At 51.1% G+C, this 21,388-nt stretch overlaps 1 protein-coding gene and 1 non-coding gene across 2 annotated transcripts; one reads left to right on the forward strand and one right to left on the reverse strand.

Moving 5' to 3' along the window:
- Positions 1–12,050: 12,050 nt before the first annotated feature.
- On the reverse strand, positions 12,051–12,122 carry TRNAH-GUG (transfer RNA histidin (anticodon GUG)). The gene has a single exon. It is a non-coding gene; the product is annotated as a tRNA-His (tRNA).
- Positions 12,123–17,406: 5,284 nt separating this feature from the next.
- Positions 17,407–18,598, forward strand: LOC123042307 (auxin-induced protein X10A-like). The gene has a single exon (XM_044464786.1). It carries the CDS (start codon positions 17,476–17,478, stop codon positions 17,899–17,901), a length of 426 nt encoding a protein of 141 aa, XP_044320721.1. The 5' UTR covers positions 17,407–17,475; the 3' UTR covers positions 17,902–18,598.
- The last annotated feature ends 2,790 nt before the right edge of the window (positions 18,599–21,388 follow it).

Genomic DNA, 21,388 nt, shown 5'->3' on the forward strand with positions numbered 1-21,388 from the left:
TACCTCCATCGAGAGGGCCTGAACCTGGGTAAAACATCGTGTCCCTTGTCTCCTGTTACAGTTGATCCTAAGACGCACAGTTCGGGACCCCCTACCCGAGATCCGCCGGTTCTGACACCGACATTTGTACTTTCATTGAGAGTTCCGCTGTGTGTTCGGCAAAAAGGTCGATGGCTCGCCTGCAGATCAACTGCGACTTCGGCATCTTCGTCACCAGCTCGACTGGTCACCTTGGTTCGACCAAGGACGGCGCCCTACCTCCGATCGTCATGTTTGGATGAGGGCCTTCATCAACATCTACTCTGATCTCTATCAAGATCATGGAGGAATCATCCAGGGAGCCCGGGGGCTCAACGTCAACATTGCCCTCGGGCGACCGTACTGTTTTTCTGGACAGCGAACTTGAATCCGCCGTCAGTGCCTCCTCGAGCGTCGGTTTGACGATTGCTTCGGTGAAATTATGCGGAATTGAGTCTACAACAACCCTGGAAAATTTCGTCGAGTTCCGATGGAGGAATCTCTGGCAATCTCCAATATACCGGAGCCGCATTGAATCTGGACGAGAAACCGGATGAGTTTAGGGCGTGGTGTCCAGCTTCTAGCTCGGACTTCCTTTGGAAGATCCAACCGTTGATCAGCTGCGGAATTCCAATATCTACCACCCCTCAAAATTTCAGCTCGATCCGACCGTCCAAACTCCGGGAACCTTCCGATTAGTGCATCACTTTTCAGACCTGTTTTCTGCGCGAAAACGAATCCGACCCGAGTTCGTCTTTTTTATGAACGGGATTTAAGACATCCTTTTTAAAGGAAGTTTTGTATGGGGTATTGTGTTTTGTTTCCGAACACATCCCACTAACTTTAAGATCTTTTGAACATGATCTTCGACATCATGCTGGTGTCAAACCAGTCCGGCAATATTGCTCCAGGGCTGCCGACCTGCGCTAGACACGTCCTCACTTCGTTGAGTCGAGCTCAACTTCTTCGGATCATCATCTCGGCAAGCCGAACAAGATTCCGGCATCGCGAAGGATAAATCATCACCAACATCGCCGCCCCACGGATTACACGGAGCGGGCATACCGGCATCGCCGCACGGTCGCTTCATCAAGCCGGCATCGACCACGTCACGACCTGCATCGGCAGGGCCGCACTATTGCTTCTTCAAACTGGTGTCCATCACGCCGACCTACTTCGACATCTCGGCTGGACCGGGGGCTTCGTCATCTCTTCATCAACCTACTCCGAACACTTCGGCGTCACTAGCCGACCAGGCAATGGGTGCGCGGATCGAGTTCCAATTTTGGGAATCACCTTCCTTCGGATTGCTACAACAAATAAACCAGGTGCTATTAATCCTAGTATTTCTTTTTGCTTGCTTGGGTTAACTTTTCCCAAGGAATTATTACTCTGATTTGTCCATCATATGTACGCAGGTCTATCAAATGGTGGCCACATTAACAACGGTTGCATGGTGGTTCGGTCAGTTTCCGTACATAGTCCGGCGAACGCCGCATCCGGAACTCGAACCGACCTATGAATTCAGGCCTTGCCATGCCTTTACCGCATCACGCCGCCGCCCTGCATCGACATTGACTTCGGCGCCAGGCCATATTTCTTTTATTACTCACTCTGCATAAATTATTTATTATGCAATGGTTTTTTTATTACTATCATCTCTGGTTTGCATTATATTTTGCGCACAGGAAAATGATCCAGTCGGACTATATCCTTTGACGTCACCTCGGCTGGACGGGGGCTTCATCAACACTTCATTACCCCATGCCAGGGACTTTGGCATCACTCTGCCGTCCTGCATTGCTATGTCACCACTTTGGAGTGCCGAGCTCTTTGCTCCGCCACCTCGGGACCGGCTTGGGGGATGGAATCTTGTCCCGCATCAAGCTCGGACCGCGTCGTCAATACCGAACACATTAACCAGCTAAGTTGCCTTCGTGCTCAAAGTTTTAAATTTCTAAATTGTGTTCGGTTCGACCAAGCATTATACTTTGTTGGAAAAAAAGTTGCTTGTAAATTTTTTTCCTTGTCCAAACTTTGTTTGCACATACTTGACGCGCTACCCGCGCTCATTATACCTGGGGGCTTCTTTAACAGAAGCTTATTAATACGGGCTTTATGCCCAACACATGTGTCACACTTCCGCATGTACCTTTTATTCACCATTATATGCATCGATATGACTTAAGTTTTGGCCAAGCTGGGTTGCCTGGCTCCTGTGCTTACCCCTACGTTCCCGATTGTTCGGCTAGGTGGTAAAGGGAGCACCTCTGCGATTGTTACTGCCGGGTCAGCCGGATGTGTACCTCAGACTGGGTGAAGCCGAAAGCTAGCGTTCTTAAGGGAATATTCGGTCGGTGAACTAAAAGATGATTTTTAATTATTTACCCGTCTGCCCCCAGATGATTTTCTGCTTTCATAGCAGCTTTGACATGCACTTTAGGGCATGCATCCCAGCGAAAGGAACCATTAACGGAACTATTCTCCCTGGAAGATGTTTCTTACTACCCATGTAATATAACATAACTAGTTGGGCACTTGTCTGATACAACACTAATGACCCCTACGCCTTTTCTCCATGCATACCACGGTTCTTATATAACCACGAAGGTATTCAGACACACTCCGGACTATTGGGTCCTCAGGTCGAAGCGAAAAGGTCCGCTATGACAAACGATCTACAATCCGGCTAGAAGGCACTCTACATGTCACCTTACATTATATAGTCAACTTTTACCCAAGTCACTTGGGGGCTCTTATGTATATTTGAGCCGTTTCATACTAAGTGTTTTTCTTCTTAGTCGTTGCAAAGTTTTTATTATTTATCACTCCTTTTCTCGACATGAGCGTGCGGTCACTAGCCGAGGAGCCTAATTTCTCTCTCAAAATCGCTAGAGTTTAGTTTTCTAAAGTTGCCTAATCCGTAGGCTGACCCGCTTGAAGTCTTGAGATAGGATGTGTCATGTTAAAGCACGACAAAAGCACTTTTTTTTCTAAAGTCCAATTTTTGGATTGGCACCGAACACTTGATCTTGTTCGGACGTCATGTTTTTACTGACGTTTTTTTGGGTTTCCAAGCTTTTGACACTTTTAAACTATTTATGCGTTTTCAGCACAAGTCCCGCAGTGCAACATCGGACTCCTTTAGGGATTTGGCAAAAACATTCTCGGATATTGCTATATATGCATCAGTTTCGAATTGTGTCTTCGGTCAATAGTTGGGTTGCCCGGCTCCCGCGGTTGCCTCCTATGTTCCGCTTTGTTCGGCTAGGTGTGCAAAGGGAGAACCACTGTGATTGTGCTTCCAGCTCGCATGGTCAAGCACCTCAGTGGAGAAAGCCGAAAACTGACTGTCACAATAGGTGTAAACTGGTCAGCGATTCGATGACTATATTAAATGACGGGCCATTCATAACATTGGCCGAAGTGTTTACGGCTTGACCTCAACTGTCGCCGAACACTACCGGGGGCTATTAACTGGCCTCCCAAACTAAATCCTTGATCTTTTGCTCTTACATTGGAGTTGAGGTTTCATTATCATGCTTAGCATGACAAACCAAAGAAAGGAACCGATAGCGGGACTATTTTCTTTGGAAGACATTTCTTCTATTAAACAGTAATATAACATATCTCTCTGCGTACCTTTGTTTATACAACCGCATGGCCAGATTGCCTTGTTTCTCGTAAATCTTTGCCATCATAAAGGCTTTATAAAGTAGGATAAACACTCCTCGGCTACTGGCCGAGGAGGTTGAAGTCGATGGTCGGTCAACAAAGTTTTGTACAATGCGGATCCGAGCATTTATGACATAGAGTACTTGGATACATTGAGTCATTACACATAATTTGTGATTTTATTATGGATATCGATCCTTAATTCGGCCTCCCGTGCCCGCATTAAGGCTCGGGGGCTACTGGGCTTCGGGCTTATTATTTACAAATATTAAAGGGGCACATCAATCCCCTGATCTAGTGTTGCCACCCGACCAGTGTCTCGGGGGCTACTGCATTGCTTGTTCTATGCAGAAAATCTTAAGTGCAATACAGTTTCTGAGGAGATTTTGATCCTCAGGTTGGTCGGCCGCACCCAACCTGAGTCTTGAGGACTGAGCACGCCGCTTTTTGTGTCCCGAAATATTCTGCCGAGCTAGGACTTGATCCTCAGACCGATTTTGCAAATCAACCTGAGTCTCAGCGGCTATGGGGATCAGCGGTCTTATGTCGTCCTTCATGTGCATCTCAGGTTTTAGACCGATACACATCTTGAGGACTACTGGCTATATATCTCGTCAGAGAATAAATTGCATCAATAAAAAATATTGACAAAAATCGGCCCACATTTGGGGTGGTGCACCACCTCGGAAGCAGTCCGACATAAAGCTCGGGCGCTAGTGGCTGGCTCCATAGAGGGCATTTCCGGCATTAAGCTCGGCTAAACTCCTTCAAACTTCTTTGAACCAAGGTGATTTACGACACCTCGGATATACAGTCCGGCGTTGGAGCTCAGATACATAGTCCGGCGTTGGAGCTCGGACACATAGTCCGGCGTTGGAGCTTGGATACATAGTCCGGCGTTGGAGCTCGGACACATAGTCTGGCGTTGGAGCTCGGATACAGTCCGGCGTTGGAGCTCGGATACATTCCGGCGTTAGAGCTGGGAAGCGGTCCGGCGTTGGTGCTTGGCTGCAAAAGGATACCTCGAATGCAGTCCGGCGTTGGAGCTCGGACGCAAGAGGACGCTGCCGCCCGGGAACAACTTCAACCCCGAGGTGTGGCATAAAAATAACAAGGCATTGATAAAGGCCAGAAACTTAAAGGGGCTCCTCGGATACCCGACGTATAAACTCGCTGAATGCATTTCGGCGATCCTCAAGATCGAAGATGAGAAGATTTGTTGAACCAGTTTTCAAGACCGGCAACTAAAGATGAAGAACAGTTCGGAAGAATCGAGGAGCGCCCCTAACTTGAAGACCGGTTCAGGGGGCTACTGACGGTGTCCTGGACTAGGGGGTACTCACCACGTTGTCCCCCAATCGGTTAGATTGGGCCGAGGACCCCCAGGGCCGCATACTCATGGGCCAGTCCGGACAGGTGCCGCATACAAGGAAGATTCCACAAGACTTGGCGATCAAGACAAGGACTCCTCCCCCACCGGCGTATTCGGCTAGGACTCTTGTTATCCTAGGTCTCTGGTGCATTATATAAACCAGGGCCAGGCTAGTCGACAGATATACAACAACAACAATCATACCATAGGCTAGCTTCTAGGGTTTAGCCTCCTTGATCTCGTGGTAGATCAACTCTTGTACTACCCATACCTTCAATATTAATCTAGCAGGACGTAGGGTTTTACCTCCATCGAGAGGGCCCGAACCTGGGTAAAACATCGTGTCCCTTGTCTCCTGTTACCATTGATCCTAAGACGCACAGTTCGGGACCCCCTACCCGAGATCCGCCGGTTTTGACACCGACAACGAGCTTGTGATAATGAGGATATCTTTGCTTTGATGGGGTCAAAACTTCAGAGAGATAATACACTGGGCGTTGAACTTTGAAGGCTTTCCCTTCTTCTTCCCACTCGACCGTAAGTACTGTACTGACGACTTGTCCTGTGGCTGCAATATAAAGCAACAGAGGCTCTTTGCTGATTGGAGCAGCAAGCACCGGCTGGGTGGAGAGCAGAGTTTTTAGCTCGGCAAACGCTGCATCAGCTTCTGGAGTCCACTCGAACTTGTCTGCCTTCTTCATCAGTCGGTAAAGAGGCAACGCCTTTTCACCGAGGCGAGAGATGAATTGACTTAACGCGGCCAAGCATCCAGTAAGCTTCTGGACGTCGTGCACACGCACTGGGCGCTTCATTCGGAGTATGGTACCAACTTTTTGTGGGTTAGTGTCGATTCCTTGTTCGGAAACGAGAAACCGAGTAACTTTCCGCCAGGTACTCCAAATGTGCACTTTGATAGATTGAGCTTGATATCATACCTCCTAAGATTGGCAAATGTTTCAGCTAAGTCAGTTAACAGGTCGGAACCCTTTCGCGACTTGACCACGATATCATCCATGTATGCTTCCATATTCCGACTGATTTGGGTGAGTAAACACTTTTGAATCATTCTCATGAACGTGGCTCTGGCATTCTTGAGGCCGAATGGCATGGTGATATAGCAGAAGCACCCGAATGGAGTGATGAAAGCTGTTTTGATTTCATCGGGCCCATACAGACGGATCTGATGATACCCGGAATAAGCGTCTAGAAAAGACAATCTCTCGCACCCTGCGGTCGAGTCGACAATTTGGTCGATGCGAGGGAGAGGAAAATGATCTTTCGGGCAGGACCGATTGATATGTTTGAAATCAATGCACATACGAAGGGAATTGTCCTTTTTGGGAACCATGACGACATTGGCGAGCCACTCGGAGTGGTATATCTCTCGGATGAACTCTGCTGCAAGGAGTCGAGCCACCTCCTCGCCAATGGCTTTTTTCTTCTGAACGGCGGACCGTCGAAGATGTTCCTTAACAGGTTTTGCTTTGAATCGACTCTAAGGCGATGCTCAGCCAGTCCCCTGGGAACACCCGGCATGTCAGCTGGCTTCCATGCGAAGATGTCCCAGTTCTCACGGAGGAACTGGATGAGCGCTTCTTCCTATTTAGAGTCGAGTGTTGTGGAAATATGGGTCGGAGCTGCATTGGGGTCAGTCGGGTGGATATGAACTGGCTTCGTCTCACCGGACGACTGAAATGCTGACTCTGTGGCGGGCTTCTTGGCCCGCAGTAAATCACTCGGATCTGCATTCTTCTTGTATCCCTCTAGCTCTACCACTGTTATCTGGTCATCCGCAATCTTTGAGCCTTTCTGAAAACACTCTTCCGCTTTCTTCCGGTTGCCAGTGATGGTGATCACGCCTTTGGGGCCAGGCATCTTTAACTTGAGGTACACATAGCATGGTCGAGCCATGAAGCGGGCGTAGGCTGGTCTTCCCAAAATGGCGTGGTAGGCGCTCTGGAAATCCACGACTTCAAATGTCAGCTTCTCTTTGCGGAAATGTTTCGAGTCGCCGAACACCACATCCAGAGCTATTTGGCCGAGTGACTCGGCCTTCTTTCCTGGGATGACTCCGTGAAAACTCATGTTGCTGGAACTGAGTCTGGACATCGGAATGCCCATTCCCTTGAGCGTCTCTGCATACAGTATATTCAACCCGCTGCCGCCATCCATCAATACCTTCGTCAGTCGAGTGCCTTCGACGACCGGGTCGACCACCAGCGCTTGCCTCCCAGGGGTGGCAATGTGAGTAGGATGGTCAGACTGGTCGAAAGTAATGGGAGTTTGCGACCATCTCAGATAGTTTGGTGTCGCCGGGGCGACCATATTGACCTCACGGTTGATCACTTTCAGTCGACTTTTGCTCTCTACATCAGCAAAAATCATCAGAGTGGAGTTGACATGAGGGTACTCTCCATCACTGTCCTCCTTGTCCTCAGCCTTGTCCGACTCCTTCTCTTTATCTTTCGGCTGTTTCCCTTGAAACTGCTGGATTAAGAGCCGGCACTGGCGAGTGGTATGCTTTGGGTAGATGAAGTTACCCTCTTCGTCTTTCTTCGTGTGGATATGACACGGTAGATCCATCACATCATTACCTTCCTTATCTTTTACCTTCTTGGGGTTCCAAGATCCTTTGGGCTTCCCTTTGAATTTGCCCTGAGTCACGGCCAGAGCCTCTCCAGGAGCTGCTGGCTCGGCCTTCCGCTTTTGCTTCCGACTGGAGTTTCCTTTATCCGACTGACTCGGCTTGTACTTGCCGCTCCGGAGTCGGTCCTCTTCTTCGCCGTTGGCGTACTTGGTGGCTATTTCCATCATCCGACTCAGGGTCATATCTCCAGTTCGACCAAACTTCAGGCTCAACTCTCTGTTCTTGACGCCATCCTTGAAGGCGCAAACCGCTTGATGGTCTGACACATTCTCTACAGTATGATGCAAAGTGATCCACCTCTGGATGTAATCCCTCAGTGTTTCACTCGACTTTTGTACACAAACTTGCAGCTCAGTCAATCCGGCAGGTCGCTTGCAAGTTCCCTCAAACGTCCTGACGAACACTCGAGAAAGATCTTCCCAGGTGTAAATGCTGCTAGGAGCTAACTGATTCAACCACGCCCTGGCCGAACCCTCTAGCATAAGTGGCAAATGTTTCATGGCCACCTCATCATTACCGCCACCAATCTGAACAGCCACTCGGTAGTCTTCGAGCCAAGTTTCAGGCTTAGACTCTCCGGTGAACTTACTCACCCCAGTCGCCAACCTGAAGTTGGGGGGTATCACTGCGGCTCTGATCGCTCTGCTAAAACATTCTGGACCTGAAACGTGGACTCGGCTGCTTGTGGGCATATCTCTGTCATGACCACCTCTAAGAGCTCTGTTTCGGTCGACCAAACCTTGCACGATGATGGATCTAGCGTCAAAGCCTGGCTCTCTGGGGTCGACTGGAGCTCTCCGCCCAACACTGAGCTGGCGTCTGTCATCTTGCTGCCGATGGGCGTTAGACCCACTTCTCGGAGGAGGAGTGGGCACTCGACGCCCTGTCATCACGATCAAATCGATCATCATAGTGGTCCCGCCGGCCTTCACGTCCCATGCGCCTCGGAGGCGACCTTGGACTATGAGCCGACTGAACAGTATTCGTAGCGACGGATCGACTGTGAATCCTGTTACGCGACTGTGACACAGCTGAATTCTGATCTCCTGCCGCCCGGAGCAAATCTCTAATCTGCATCAAGCCTCTTCCAGCCTCTGACTGAGAGGGCTGAATTGACTCCGCGATGCGGGCTGCAGCTGCCAAATTCTGAATTGGGGTTCGATATACCTGAGTCGGTTGCGGAAAAAGTTGACGTCGGTTGGAGTTGGTCACTCGTTGACGCGCATGCTCGTCGAGTGCACACTGGAGGTTCTCCAGTCGAGTGCGTTCAGCCAGGTTGGCTAAACGCGCCTCTTCCGGGGCACGAGCCTCAGGAGTTTCTCCTGCAATGGGAGTATGCAGGGCATCCATGTTCCGGCGGTGAAGTTCTTCCCTCTGCTGAGAAGTGAGTGGCTCGGGCTGATACTCTTCATGGGCTTGAGCGGGGTCGCCCCCGTCGTCCATCCCGTCGTCGCGGGGGAAACCGGGAGGACTACGAGGCCCATTGACCATCAGGACCTCCGCCGCTGGATCACTGCTATCGCACTCGGATGCAGTCTCTACGGAGCCAGTCGACAGGTCGAACAGGCCATAGAGAGATTCGTCGGGCTCAATTGACGCGACTTGGGTGGTGGCCGATTGGCGAGCCACTGCGTGTCTCACCCATCGCTGGAGCCTCGACCAACCGGAGCGCTTGCGCTGGCGGGAGACAGGGAGGAAGGACGGCGCAGGAGTCGACCGGTATGGGGTTGACGGCTGCCGCAGCAAGACGCCGCGGACACACGCCCGAAACTGCGTCGCCCCGCGGACGGGGAGCGCGTCGACGTCGAGTGGTGCCTCCTGGAGCCAAGCGGAGTCGTCGGCGATGAAAGCGAGCGCACCGAGACGGATCTCGCGGCCCTTGACCAGAGCTCCGCCGGAAACCATGATGAAGGCGATCGGACAAACTGCAACTTCTCCAAAAAAGTCGCTAAGACACCTGCCCCACGGTGGGCGCCAACTGTCGTGGTTCTAAGTCTGACAGTAGAATGGGATGTAGGTATGGAGAGGCAAGATCCTAGCTATGGAGTAGTTGTACACACGAGTGTTTAGCGAGTTCAGGCCCTTCTCAGAGGAAGTAACAGCCCTACGTCTCGGAACCCGGAGGCGGTCAACTGATTTCTGTGTATATGAGTTACAGGGATGCCAGCCCTTCTACCAGTGGAGGGGGTGGCTTATATAGAGGACGCCAGGACCCCAGCCATCCCATGTAGCAAAGGATTAAAGTACATTAAGGCCGGGAGTTACTGGTAACGCCCTACTTAAAGTGTTATCATGACCATTAAGACTACTTAATTACAGACCGTTTGGATGCAGAGTAGATCCTGAACTCCTGATGGTCGAGTGGGTCTTGATGGTCGAGTGTCTTCAGGTTTGTCGAGTGTCTTCCAGCCGGTCGAGTGGAGTCTCTCTTGGTCGACTGGAAGGTAGCTTCGTCTAAGGATGTCCTTGGGCATGGTATCCTAGATAGGTCTATAACCCTACCCTAGGTACATATCCTCATTAGTCATATAACTTGCGTCTGATGTTCAGTTTGATGCTAAAACTTTGAAAATACGAATTTGTGATCTAGCCGTATGTCCTGCTCATATGGCGCTCCAGCTTGACGGAGGCCCACTTGTCCATGGCTGAAGTACACACGGGGTTGGGAGACTCTAGCATGCATGATTTTTTTTTATAAAAAAAACTCGCAATTTATTTAATTGTGCACAAAAGGCCTCAAATATAATGAAAAAAAATGGGACAATGAGGTTCAAACCCAAGACTTGTTACTAAAACAGGTAGGCGTACAACCATTACACCACCGCCGATTCAAGTTGAACATCTTGAACTAAATATTATTTAACAATACACAAAAAGGCGATAAATAAGCCCATATGTCTAACGGGTAATTTAGGGGTGGGCCCACAATGAACACTTCATTTTATAATTTTGCCATGACAACTACTCGTGCTCTCCCGGATCGAATTTCCGATAACTTATTTAAACTGCTTGTCAAACTATTTCTTTTTTGCGGTGGATCAAACTAAATATATTTAGATGTTAAAAAAATGAAATCAAAATCCATTTCAAAAACTAGGCAAAAAACTGGTATTGTAGAGATATTTTGAAACCCGGATTTTCCAACCCCTTCTGGAAAAACAGGGAACAAAAAAAAATGGCTCACAGAAAAGTTTTGTACGTTATGGGTTAAACATTATATATATATATTCCCCTCAAAAAAAGAAAAAAGAAACATCATAAATTTTGACGCCAATTTTTTGGCCAAAAAAGGCAAGAGAAAAAAGGAATCTAGAAAAAACTACGTACAATATAAAATCAACTGTATCTCTAAATATTTATGAGTATGTAGTCGGTGTAGTGGTTTTCTAGTGCGTGCATTGTATATGAGGTCGGGATTTCGAATCCCCCAACGCCATGTTTTTATCTTCATTCCTCCCACCACCCGATAAGTAGGACACACTCGTGTTATTGAGGGGCTTCTGCCTAATTAAATATAGAGTGAGGGTGATTATGAAAAAATGTGTGGACCCACACGTGTTATTGATGGTTTATGTTTAATTAAATACAAAGGGTGATTATGCACAAAAAAATGCGCACATCATACAGAGTAGTTCTAGTCACTGACAGTGGGCCATAGCCACATCGTCGTCATGTGGTGTCGCATAAGCGCGGGATACGTCTGAATACGAGCAAAGTTACTGTATTTGTACAAGAACACAAGTTAAATGACCACAAATCCATATTTTTAAACTTTAGCGTCAAATTGAAGGTCGAGCGCAAGTTCTGTGACTTATGATGATATTACCTCTATTTGTTTCTGTTTTTGTTCCTTTTTTCCATGATTCGCTGGCAGAAACATAAAAAAGATGCAGACAGCAAAGGGCCCTGCCCCAGCTTTTTGTTGCACGCACTCCCGGTTCTTTATCCTCTTTTCTTATTGTTTCGGCGCTTTATGTCAGATCCATGGGTAATGATATGAGAAAATGAAGTTTGGAAGCAGATGTAAACCAAAATGTGTGTACTAGTAAAGGATTTTATGCCTGCAGGATATATCTCCTTTTTGTTTGATCTGTAGCCGGCAATGTTGGCTGAATCACAGGCCTGATCTGAGAAAATGACCCTTCAGACAAGAGGCAAAAAAAGAAGTGGACATGACAAATATGCTGATGCGGTGGCAGACACGTCAAATTTTGATTCTCTCTCTTTTGGCCCATCTCTTCTGTAGGTCACGTGTCGTATAAATCGGACAGAACAGCAGAGGTTGTTGTTAAGACAGAAATATCAGTTCTTTTCCATTTTCTTCAAAAAAAAATATAGTGTGGCTGCTGGGATTCGAGCCCAGGTCTCCACGGCCACAACGTGGAATTCTCACCACTAAACTACAGCCACCTTTTTGTCTATTTATAGAATTTTAGCTTTAAGGTCTAATAGTAGTAAGCTATCTGATGTCACTCCGTTCGGTTCCTGCTTGGCTTTTACCAAGCTGTACGTAGTTGTTTTTGTACGCCTCGACTGAAAGAAGAAGAAAATTTATGGGTGAAAAGCATTTAAGAAAAAATGGCCGTACTCCAAGCTGCACATTCAGTCAAATTTACCCTATGAGCGGTTATTGTAACATCTTCTATAGGGGATTCAATGTTGATGCACACACGAGCGCGGAAAACACCCAAGAGCGAGCATTCTGAGCACACTCTAGAATTGATGGATACACTAGAAGATAAATCCACTGATATTCTCAGGTTTTTCCAGACGAAAGGAATTTCTTTTTTAGGCAGAGCAAAAGGATTTTGATCATTTGCAACACGAAGACATGCACCCGTGAAAACACCTAACTGTTTCGTATTAATATGTTTAGCTCCGTTACATGCCGTGGTCCTTTAGTTCGCTGGCCGTACGTGCACCTCTCTTTATCATCATCACTTGGTTGACGACAGTGCTTAGCACTAACTCTAGTGGGGGATTCTGTCAAAAAAAAAAACTCTAGTGGAGGACGCTAGGCAGTTGGTTAGGATGCGAAAGAAATGGAGTCATCGTCTAATAACCAGCCCCGGCCGGGCCGGGCCGGGCCGTAACAGCTAACCAAAAAAGAAAAAGAAATCTGAAGACAATGTCATGGCTCGGCACATGCACATGCAGAGCAGGTAGTCCTCCTGGAATCATGGTTGCACGTCCCCGGTTTGACGGACTGCCGTGCATGCATGCATGCGTACGCATGTGGCTCGCCCGCCGGAACTCCGGGGAGGAGAGACCGGAAAGACTCGTGAACCGTGGGCTGAGCTGAGGTTGTCAGTCGCTTTCCTTCAATCGGTGTGCGTCCAGCTGCAGCTTGACACGCTGGTGATGGTCGTCTTCTTCTTCTCGCTCCATCCAGAAGTTGTTTATCGGTGCACCAACCAACTGGTGGAAATGTTCGTCTCGGGCCGTGTCCGGAGAAATGACTGTCTGCTGTACTGAAGTGACTCCGTGAGGCACAGCCGAATCGTTGGGCCGTTCGAATTTGGAACCGTGTGTGGCGTCTACCAACACGAGTATGTTCGCGCTTGACACGCGCGTACGTATGTCCACGGCCGGTAACTGAGATGTTGTCCCGATCGACGCGTCCACGCACGCACGTACCAAGCTAGCTGTTGAATTAATGATCGGGTGCCGCTGCGCTGCTTTATATGTAGAGTATTCGTGTACGTACAGGACAACACAATGGCTGCAGATTCAGTTATGCAAAAAAAAGGGTGAACTTTTCCTCTGTTGCGGTGGTATCCGCGAGATGGAGGTGGGTACGATCTGGTGCACGACGCGAAAGCGACCGTTGGCTTCACTAATCATGTGATGATGAAAACGTGTGCAGTACAGTACAGGCATATACCAGCTTCCCTGTTTCGGTGACTCAGAGGAACGGTTAAGTTTGGTCGTAGGGTGGCAGTGGCAACGGGAGATGTGGACTTGGCAAGCACACATTGCCCTTCCTCCGCCGCCCCGAGGCGCCCACCACGGCTAGCGGCGGCACATGGGTGGTGCTGGGGCACGAGGGCGTCACCCTGAATCACGCACGCCCGCCCGCTCGATCCGTCCGACCATGTGCCGGGCGCCGGGGCAGGGCGTCCGACTGCGCTTGGGCAGAGGCAGGCGCCGCGTCATATTCGTACCGAATAGTGTGGTGTATCGGGTGGCGGAGTGTGCGGGCGCCGGCGACCGTTTCACCGGCAACGACGCGACGAGGCGCTCACGGACACGGTCACCCGGTGCTACCGCCAGGACATTTGGTGGTGGTCCGGCCAAATATACACGACTGAAGGCTCGTGCGTTTCAAGGACAGTAGTTAACCGATATCACGGCAGGATTGGGGTTGGGCAATGCCAGGAGAATCGACCATAGCTACCAGTGCCAACTGTCACTGCAAGAGTGCAAGCTAGCACCAGTGGACGCGTTCGTACGTGGCCTGGATGATGACGGAAAGCTACAACTCCTGCAAGGATATACCGTATACGTACGTATCTATCGCGCGCGCAGCATAAACAGTGCGGAGGATCAGACGAAGATAGACTACCCGCCCCGCCCTGCTGCAGACAGCGCCGGGTCACATGGACGAGCACACAGCGCCTCGTCGCCGGATAGCAAACCGCTTAGCTTTAGGCCATCTCCAGCCGCGCTACTAGGAAAGCCTCCCCAGGCGATTTTTTCACGCCGGCGCCGAAAAAACGGCCCAGTCGTGTCTTCAGAAGCCCGATTTTCGCCGGCTTGGCCCGAAAACAGCGCCGGCGGACCCAGCCCAACCCCGACGCGCTGGGGGGCGCCCGGGGGCGCCGGGGCGAGCTGTTTTGGCGCGAAAAAGACGCGGGCCAGCCGCGTCAGTGACTCGCCGCCTCGTCTCCCCCCAACGGCCTCGGTTCCCGCGGGGATCAATGGCAAGGCTGCCGCTGGTCAGCCTTGCCATTGATTCCTCACGGGCGGCGCTTCACAGGGCGGCGCGCCGACGCCTCTCCTCCCTCGCACGCGTACACATGGGCGCGGCCCGGCTATAAAAGCCGGCGCCCTGCACTCGTCTGTGCCCACACCAGCCCCGCCCCCGCCGCCGTCCAGCCCCTCCCTCTCCCGGCCTCTCCCGAGCGCCGCCGCCCAGCCCCGCCGTCGCCATGGCAGAACGCTTCCCCGGAGACGAGGCGGCGGCCAACGGCTTCGGCCGCCGTTCGCTCCGCGAACAGGAGTCATGGCTCCTGTTCCAAGCGAACATCCCGGCGCCGTCGGACATGCGCGCCGGGGCGACGGGATGGAGACTCAGCGCCGGGGGAGTGCCCATTCCCCCGTTGCCCGACGCCGTGGCGAAGCCGAAGTACTTCGCCGAGGAGGTCGAGATCGTGCGCGCGTCCCTCACCGACGCCCAACTCTCCCTTCCCCAGTACACCGCCGACAACCACGCGGCCTGGGCGGCGTATTTCGAGCGCCGCCAGCAGCAGCGATTGGCGTCCACCAACGGCGCACCGGTGGTCGGCGGCCGGCAGAACAGCGAGGGGCGCCACCTCTAGTCGGGCGTCCCCGGCCGCACACTCGAGGGCGTGCTCACGTACCTCGAGGGCGGCAACGACCCGCCGTTGGCGTACCCCCCGGCGCAGCACCGACGCGTCGGGCCATGGGCGCCAAGGAGGTTCGGGTCCTCCTCCTCCTCTTCCTCCTCCCGATCCTCATCGCACTCCTCCGGCACTCCGGCCCTGCTCGGCGTCAAGGCCGAGCCCGCGGCGGAGTCGCCGCTCGGCCGGCGCGCTCGCAGCGCCGGCATCGTCATCAACGAGGGCGGCCGGCGCGCCTCCTCCTCGTCGGCTCCTCCGCGCTTCGTCAAGCCCAAGACGGAGCCGGGGCTGGCGCCGGTGAAGGCGGAGTTCGACGACGATGACGCGGCCCTAGAATGGGCGCGCCAGGACTCCATTGCGATGGAGAAGGCGCGCCGGGAGAAGGTGAAGGAGCACCAGCGCGCCGCCCTGCGCCGCTTCGAGGAGCGCCGACGCGGCCGCGATGAAGACGGGGTCGTCGTCCTACGCGACAGCGACGACGACGACGACGACGATGACGCGCCGCCGCCAGCCCGCCATGGTGACGCCGGGTCCAGCAGGGGCGCCCGCGTCAAGGAGGAGAAGGCCGACGACGACGATGGCGGCGACGACTTCAGCCCCTTTCTTTTTTAGATTAGGTTAATGTAACGAAAATGCGCGAATTTCGAAATTTGCCATGTTTAGCCGAAATTTAACTACTTTCTATCATAACTTCGCCGAACGGCCGTTCTTTTTTTTATACGCGCCTGGGGGCCGACGGCTGGGGACCGAATCGCCTCCAGGACCATTTTTTGCGCCGGCTCACCCCCAGGCGGCGCTTTTAGACGCCCCCTTGGGGGCCAACGGCTGGAGATGCCCTTACCTCACAACTCTCCTTACATGTGGAGTTGAACAACCAGTTTGACTTGGAAATGCCTTTGCCCCGCGGCGACCGCCAGCTGTGTGGCGGCACGGCGGTGGCTTGCTTTCCACTTTGGTATGCCCTAGGCGACGGCCGACCAGTGCAACAGTTCGGCCGGTCGCACGCACACCATTGGATGCGCTCGCATAGGGCCGTTCGGTGAGATTTGGAAGAAAGACAAGGAAGGATATCACAGTTTCTACAGTGTGGGGCCCATGGCACGTGGCGTGTGTGCACGTGACCGGCCGAATTTCTAGTCGATCGGCCGAATAGGTATTTTAGACCGCTAATTTTGTACAATTTAGAAGCACCAGTTAAAATGAACTACGCCCCAAAAAATAGAATGTCTCTTTTGTGGCGATCATTTTAGTACCGTTTTTGTGTGTACAAACCGTGTTTTGCGCAAAGTATACGCGGAATATGTATCTAGGGTTTCAAGGATTGACTATATGTGGTGTGCCTTAAAGTTTCATTAGCATTAGTCATTCTTTTATCAGGAACATTAGATCTTCATCTAACGACCGAAAACATATCGTGCAAGGTTTATCTTTCTCCAGTAACAGCCCATCTACCCCGCCCCAGTTGCCTACTTCCTGCAGCCGGTAGGCGCTACAACGAGCCGCCTCGCCGCCCCGCCCTCTCCCCAACTTCCCCCAACCGCCTTTGCTTGCTACCGCCGCGACCATCCCTCTAAACTCCCAAACCTACAGAAACTCCGGCGACCCCTCGCCTCCTGACCCACTCCTTCATGTTTCGGACTCGCTCTCGCTCGTGCATGGCTCGGCCTCGCTGTGGCAGGTGCTCCTCACGCCGTCCCCGTCTTCAGGCGCGCATGAGCCAAAATCAACTGATGCGTGAAAAAAAATTCAGGCGGGTAACATTTAGCAAACACGGGTGTTTCAAGCATCTGCAGAGCGACTCATGCTGCATGTCATACACACACACAAAATAAATATACCGGAAGATCGGAATGAGGCAAATGATTTCCACGAGGAGGAAATGTTGCCAGGCACAACATTTCTTAGCACATGCTCTTGATTTAGATTCTAATCTTTTGCACATGCGATAAACCAAACATAGGAAGAAATTCATCATCATAACAAAAAGAAAATAAATGTAAAGCAGCAGAATAATGTCACATCGGCCAACTGGACGAACCCAACACCCTACCATCCGCCCTATAAAAACTGGAACCACGCCGCGCTCCCCTCGGAAAGCAGAGCATCCTCAGGCCAACTCCTTCCGGCCGCGCCCTCGACATACGGAAAGCAGAGCACCCTCAGCCGGCGAGAAGGGAGCGATGGCCAAATGCGGCAAGATCCATAGCATCGTCCGCCTCCAGCAGACGCTAAGGCGGTGGCGGTCCCGTGCCGCAGCGGCGCCAACGGCGGCGCCGGCGCCGGTGCCGTCGGGGCACGTCGCGGTGTGCGTGGGCGGCGCGTCGCGGCGGTTCTTGGTGCGCGCGGCGCACCTCAACCACCCCGTGTTCCGGGAGCTGCTCCTGCAGTCGGAGGAGGAGTACGGCTTCCCGTCCACCCCCGGCCCCGTCGCGCTCCCCTGCTGCGACGAGGACCGCTTCCTCGACGTCCTCCGCTGCGTGTCCTCCGAGGACCGCCTCCTCCGCCGCAGCCGCTCGGTCTGCTGCCGCATGCCGGTCGTCACCAGCCGCGAAGTCGCGGCGCGGCCGCTGCTGCAGGGGATGGCGGTGGAGAAGCTCGTGTGGTGATCGCTCGATCGAAGCCGCGTGCGTAGGCCATTCAGTACGCTGTGTTCCCATGCATCGAAGCTACCCGCGGTGCTTTGGTTCCGGCGACGACGGCAGCTGTTTTGTTCCACGCCGAAAAGGTGAAAACATCTCGCATGCCTGCCGCAGCCTACAAGACTGACTGGCCGAGCCCGCGCACGCAACAAGCGATGACATATCGGTGCTCCAAAGCCCGGCGTAATGGCGGTGCCCCACGACCACCGTGAACGGGCGAGGGCGCCGCGCGTGCGGTTGCGTGGCGTCTGCGCCACCGCCTTGCTGGCGGTCCTCGCAACGGAGCGAGCAGCTGCTGCGGATCCGGCGGCGAACTTGCGGGGCGTTCAGGAGCGGCCTCCGCAGAGGCGGGCGTGCGAGCCGCGCGGAAGATGTCGCCGCCAAAGACTGCATGATCCTTCCGCCATGCACCACCCCACCCCATGTGCTTTCGTGGACCCCATGGGACCCACCTCTATTTGCTTTTTGAACGAACGATCCCGGATCAAAGAAGGCGACAATTGTTTGGGATTGTTTTCTCTGTATAAGTATTCTACTCGTCTATGCAACTCCTTGCCCACGCATACGAGTAAACTAGTCCCTCCGTTCATTTTTGTAAGACGTTTTAGACATTTAAGACATCATTTTAAACAGTTTAATTTTAGTTAACTTAAACGCACTTACAAAACTGGACAGAGGGAGAATAAAGATTGATTGATTGTTCTTGATTTTTTGTGAGGTAATTGATTGTTCTTGTTGTACATGCAGTTGGTCGTCGTTTGTGATTCATTCATGCGTTCATCATGTTGATGTCCAAACTTGTCTTGACGTCACCACTAGCCTTTTTTTGCGAAAATTAATCATTTTTTATATAAAGAGAGCTCTCTCCTGATTTCTATTATTAGTTACCACTTGTCTTTTCAAAAATTAATCATTACCTTTAGCTTAACATAGAGACATTGGTTTGGTTAATGAAATGGAAAGTCATGGTCTCGCTTTAAAAAACCTTGTAACGATATTACTGGTAGTACCATTCTAAAGCTTGTAATAATACTGTGTCAAGTGACCAATATACAGAAATACTGCATTCACCATGCTATCAAAACCTTGAAGATAACCGGGCATAACTCAATTGACCATGTTCCTTGTTGTCGTTCTCGAACATACCACCCGGTTTAAAGCCGTGGACTTGACGTGTATGTTTGCATTTTTCTAAATTTATTTCAGGATTTAACGATTATCCTTTCATGGGAAGCAACGTGTCTCTATCTGCCGGCTCAATCTCTCATAGTTACTCATATTGATATATCGTGCGTTCGTGCGTTCACAGGGATAAGTGTATATAAGCATCTATCTTTGTACCATAAGAAAAAAACCTCAAAAACACACTAGTGGGGTACACTAATAACCAGGGGCGGAGCTACGTACAGCTACCCGGTGTCACTCGCACCGGGTGCAATTTGCACTTGCTTATTAGATTAGTGTGCAGGCCATTTATTTGATATGTAGGCATGTGTTCTTCTATATGGACACCGGATAATTTTAAGTCCGGATCCGCTCCTGCTAATAACTAAACCAAGTATGACAAATCCTTAATTCAAAACACTTGATATCCGCTAGCCAGCCATTTTCACGTGTTACAGTGGACGTGCGTTTTTCAAAACTCTTGACCTCGTCAAAGCGTGGCTATGGTCAATCGGTCAATATATTTAGCTTCAAGGCTCACAAGTGTCACACTAGTATGACTGGAGCATCTCTGTTTCTAAATGTAATACTACTTTCATCAGAAATTACTTGTTGCAGATTTACAACTAAACTACGTCTATATTTATATCCATTTCTTCAATAAGTATTTTCGGCTGAAGGGAATATGTTTCCGGATAGAGAGGCCCACCCTCCAGCTGGAAGATGGCCCATCTTATGCTTGGTTTATGGTTGGAGGTTGACAGTTCTGATTTCCTCCTTCGACGTCATAATCGTGTGGGGTGTCAGTTCTGGAGTTTGTGGTTGGGGAACGTTGCATGGAAAGCAAAAAAATCTATGCACACGCAAGATCTATCCATGGAGATGCATAGCAACGAGGGGGAAGAGTGTATCTACATACCCTCATAGACCGTAGCGAAAGCGTTTCACAACGCGGTTGATGTAGTCGAACTTTCTTCACGATACAACCGATCTAGTACCGAACGTACGACACCTCCGCGTTCAGCACACGTTCAGCTCGGTGACGTCCGCGCCTTCATGATCCAACAAGATGGCGAGGTAGTGGATGAGTTCCGACAGCATGACGGTGTGGTGGCGGTGATGGTGAAGTGATCTCTGCAGGACTTCGCCTAAGCACTACGATAATATGACCGGGGGTGTAAACCATGGAGGGGGCGCCGCACACGGCTAAGACAATGTTGTGTTCTTGCTAGGCGCCCCCTCCCACATATATATAGTTGGGGGTAGAGGGAGCAGCCAGGAGGGCGCTCCAAGTAGGCCGAATCCTACTTGGGGTCCTCCCCAAGTGGCGCCCCCTTTCCTTATATAGGTGCGGGAGAAAGGTAGGGGAGGGAGGTGCCCCCCTTTCCTTTCTCCCGTGAGAGGGAAAGGCAGGAGGGGCTAGCCCTCCCCCCTTTCCTTCCCTAGGGCTGGCCGGCCAGGGAAAGGGCCGCACCAGCCCCCTGTGGGCTGGTCTGTCACTCCCTTGGCCCAATAAGCCCATATACCTACCGGGGGTTGTTAGGAACCCCTTCCGGTGACCTGATGGCTACCCGGTGCATCCTGAATCCCTTCCGGTGTCTGAATACCATCGTCCTATATATCAATCTTTACCTCTCGAAAATTTTGAGACTCCTCGTCATGTATGTGATCTCATCTGGGACTCCGAACAACATTCGGTCAACAAACCATATAACTCATATAACACTATATCATCAACGAACGTTAACCGTGCAGACCCTACGGGTTCAAGAACTATGTAGACATGACCAAGACATCTCTCCGGTCAATAACCAATAGCAGAACCTGGATGCCCATATTGGCTCCTACATATTCTACGAACATCTTTATCGGTCGAACCGTTATGACAACACACGTAATTCCCTTTGTCCATCGGTATGTTACTTGCCCGAGATTCGATCGTCGGTATCTCTATACCTAGTTCAATCTCGTTACTGGCAAGTCTCTTTACTTGTTCCGTAATACATGACCTCGTAACTAACTCCTTAGCCATTTGGTTGCAAGATTATGATGTGTATTACCGAGAGGGCCCAGAGATACCTCTCCAATACTCGGAGTGACAAATCTTAATCTCGATCTATGCCAACTCAACTAACACCTTCAGAGATACCTGAAGAGCATCTCTATGATCACCCAGTTATGTTGTGACATTTGATAGCACACAAGGTATTCCCCCCGTATTCGGGAGTTGCATAATCTCATAGTCGAAGGAATATGTATTTGACATGAAGAAAGCAATAACAATAAACCT

Source organism: Triticum aestivum, chromosome 2B (assembly GCF_018294505.1).
Source record: "Triticum aestivum cultivar Chinese Spring chromosome 2B, IWGSC CS RefSeq v2.1, whole genome shotgun sequence".
NCBI lineage: Eukaryota > Viridiplantae > Streptophyta > Magnoliopsida > Poales > Poaceae > Triticum > Triticum aestivum.

Bases quoted from the DNA above. Each gene is read 5' to 3' on its own strand.
- LOC123042307 (XM_044464786.1), top strand. From the start codon at position 17,476: ATGGCCAAATGCGGCAAGATCCATAGCATCGTCCGCCTCCAGCAGACG.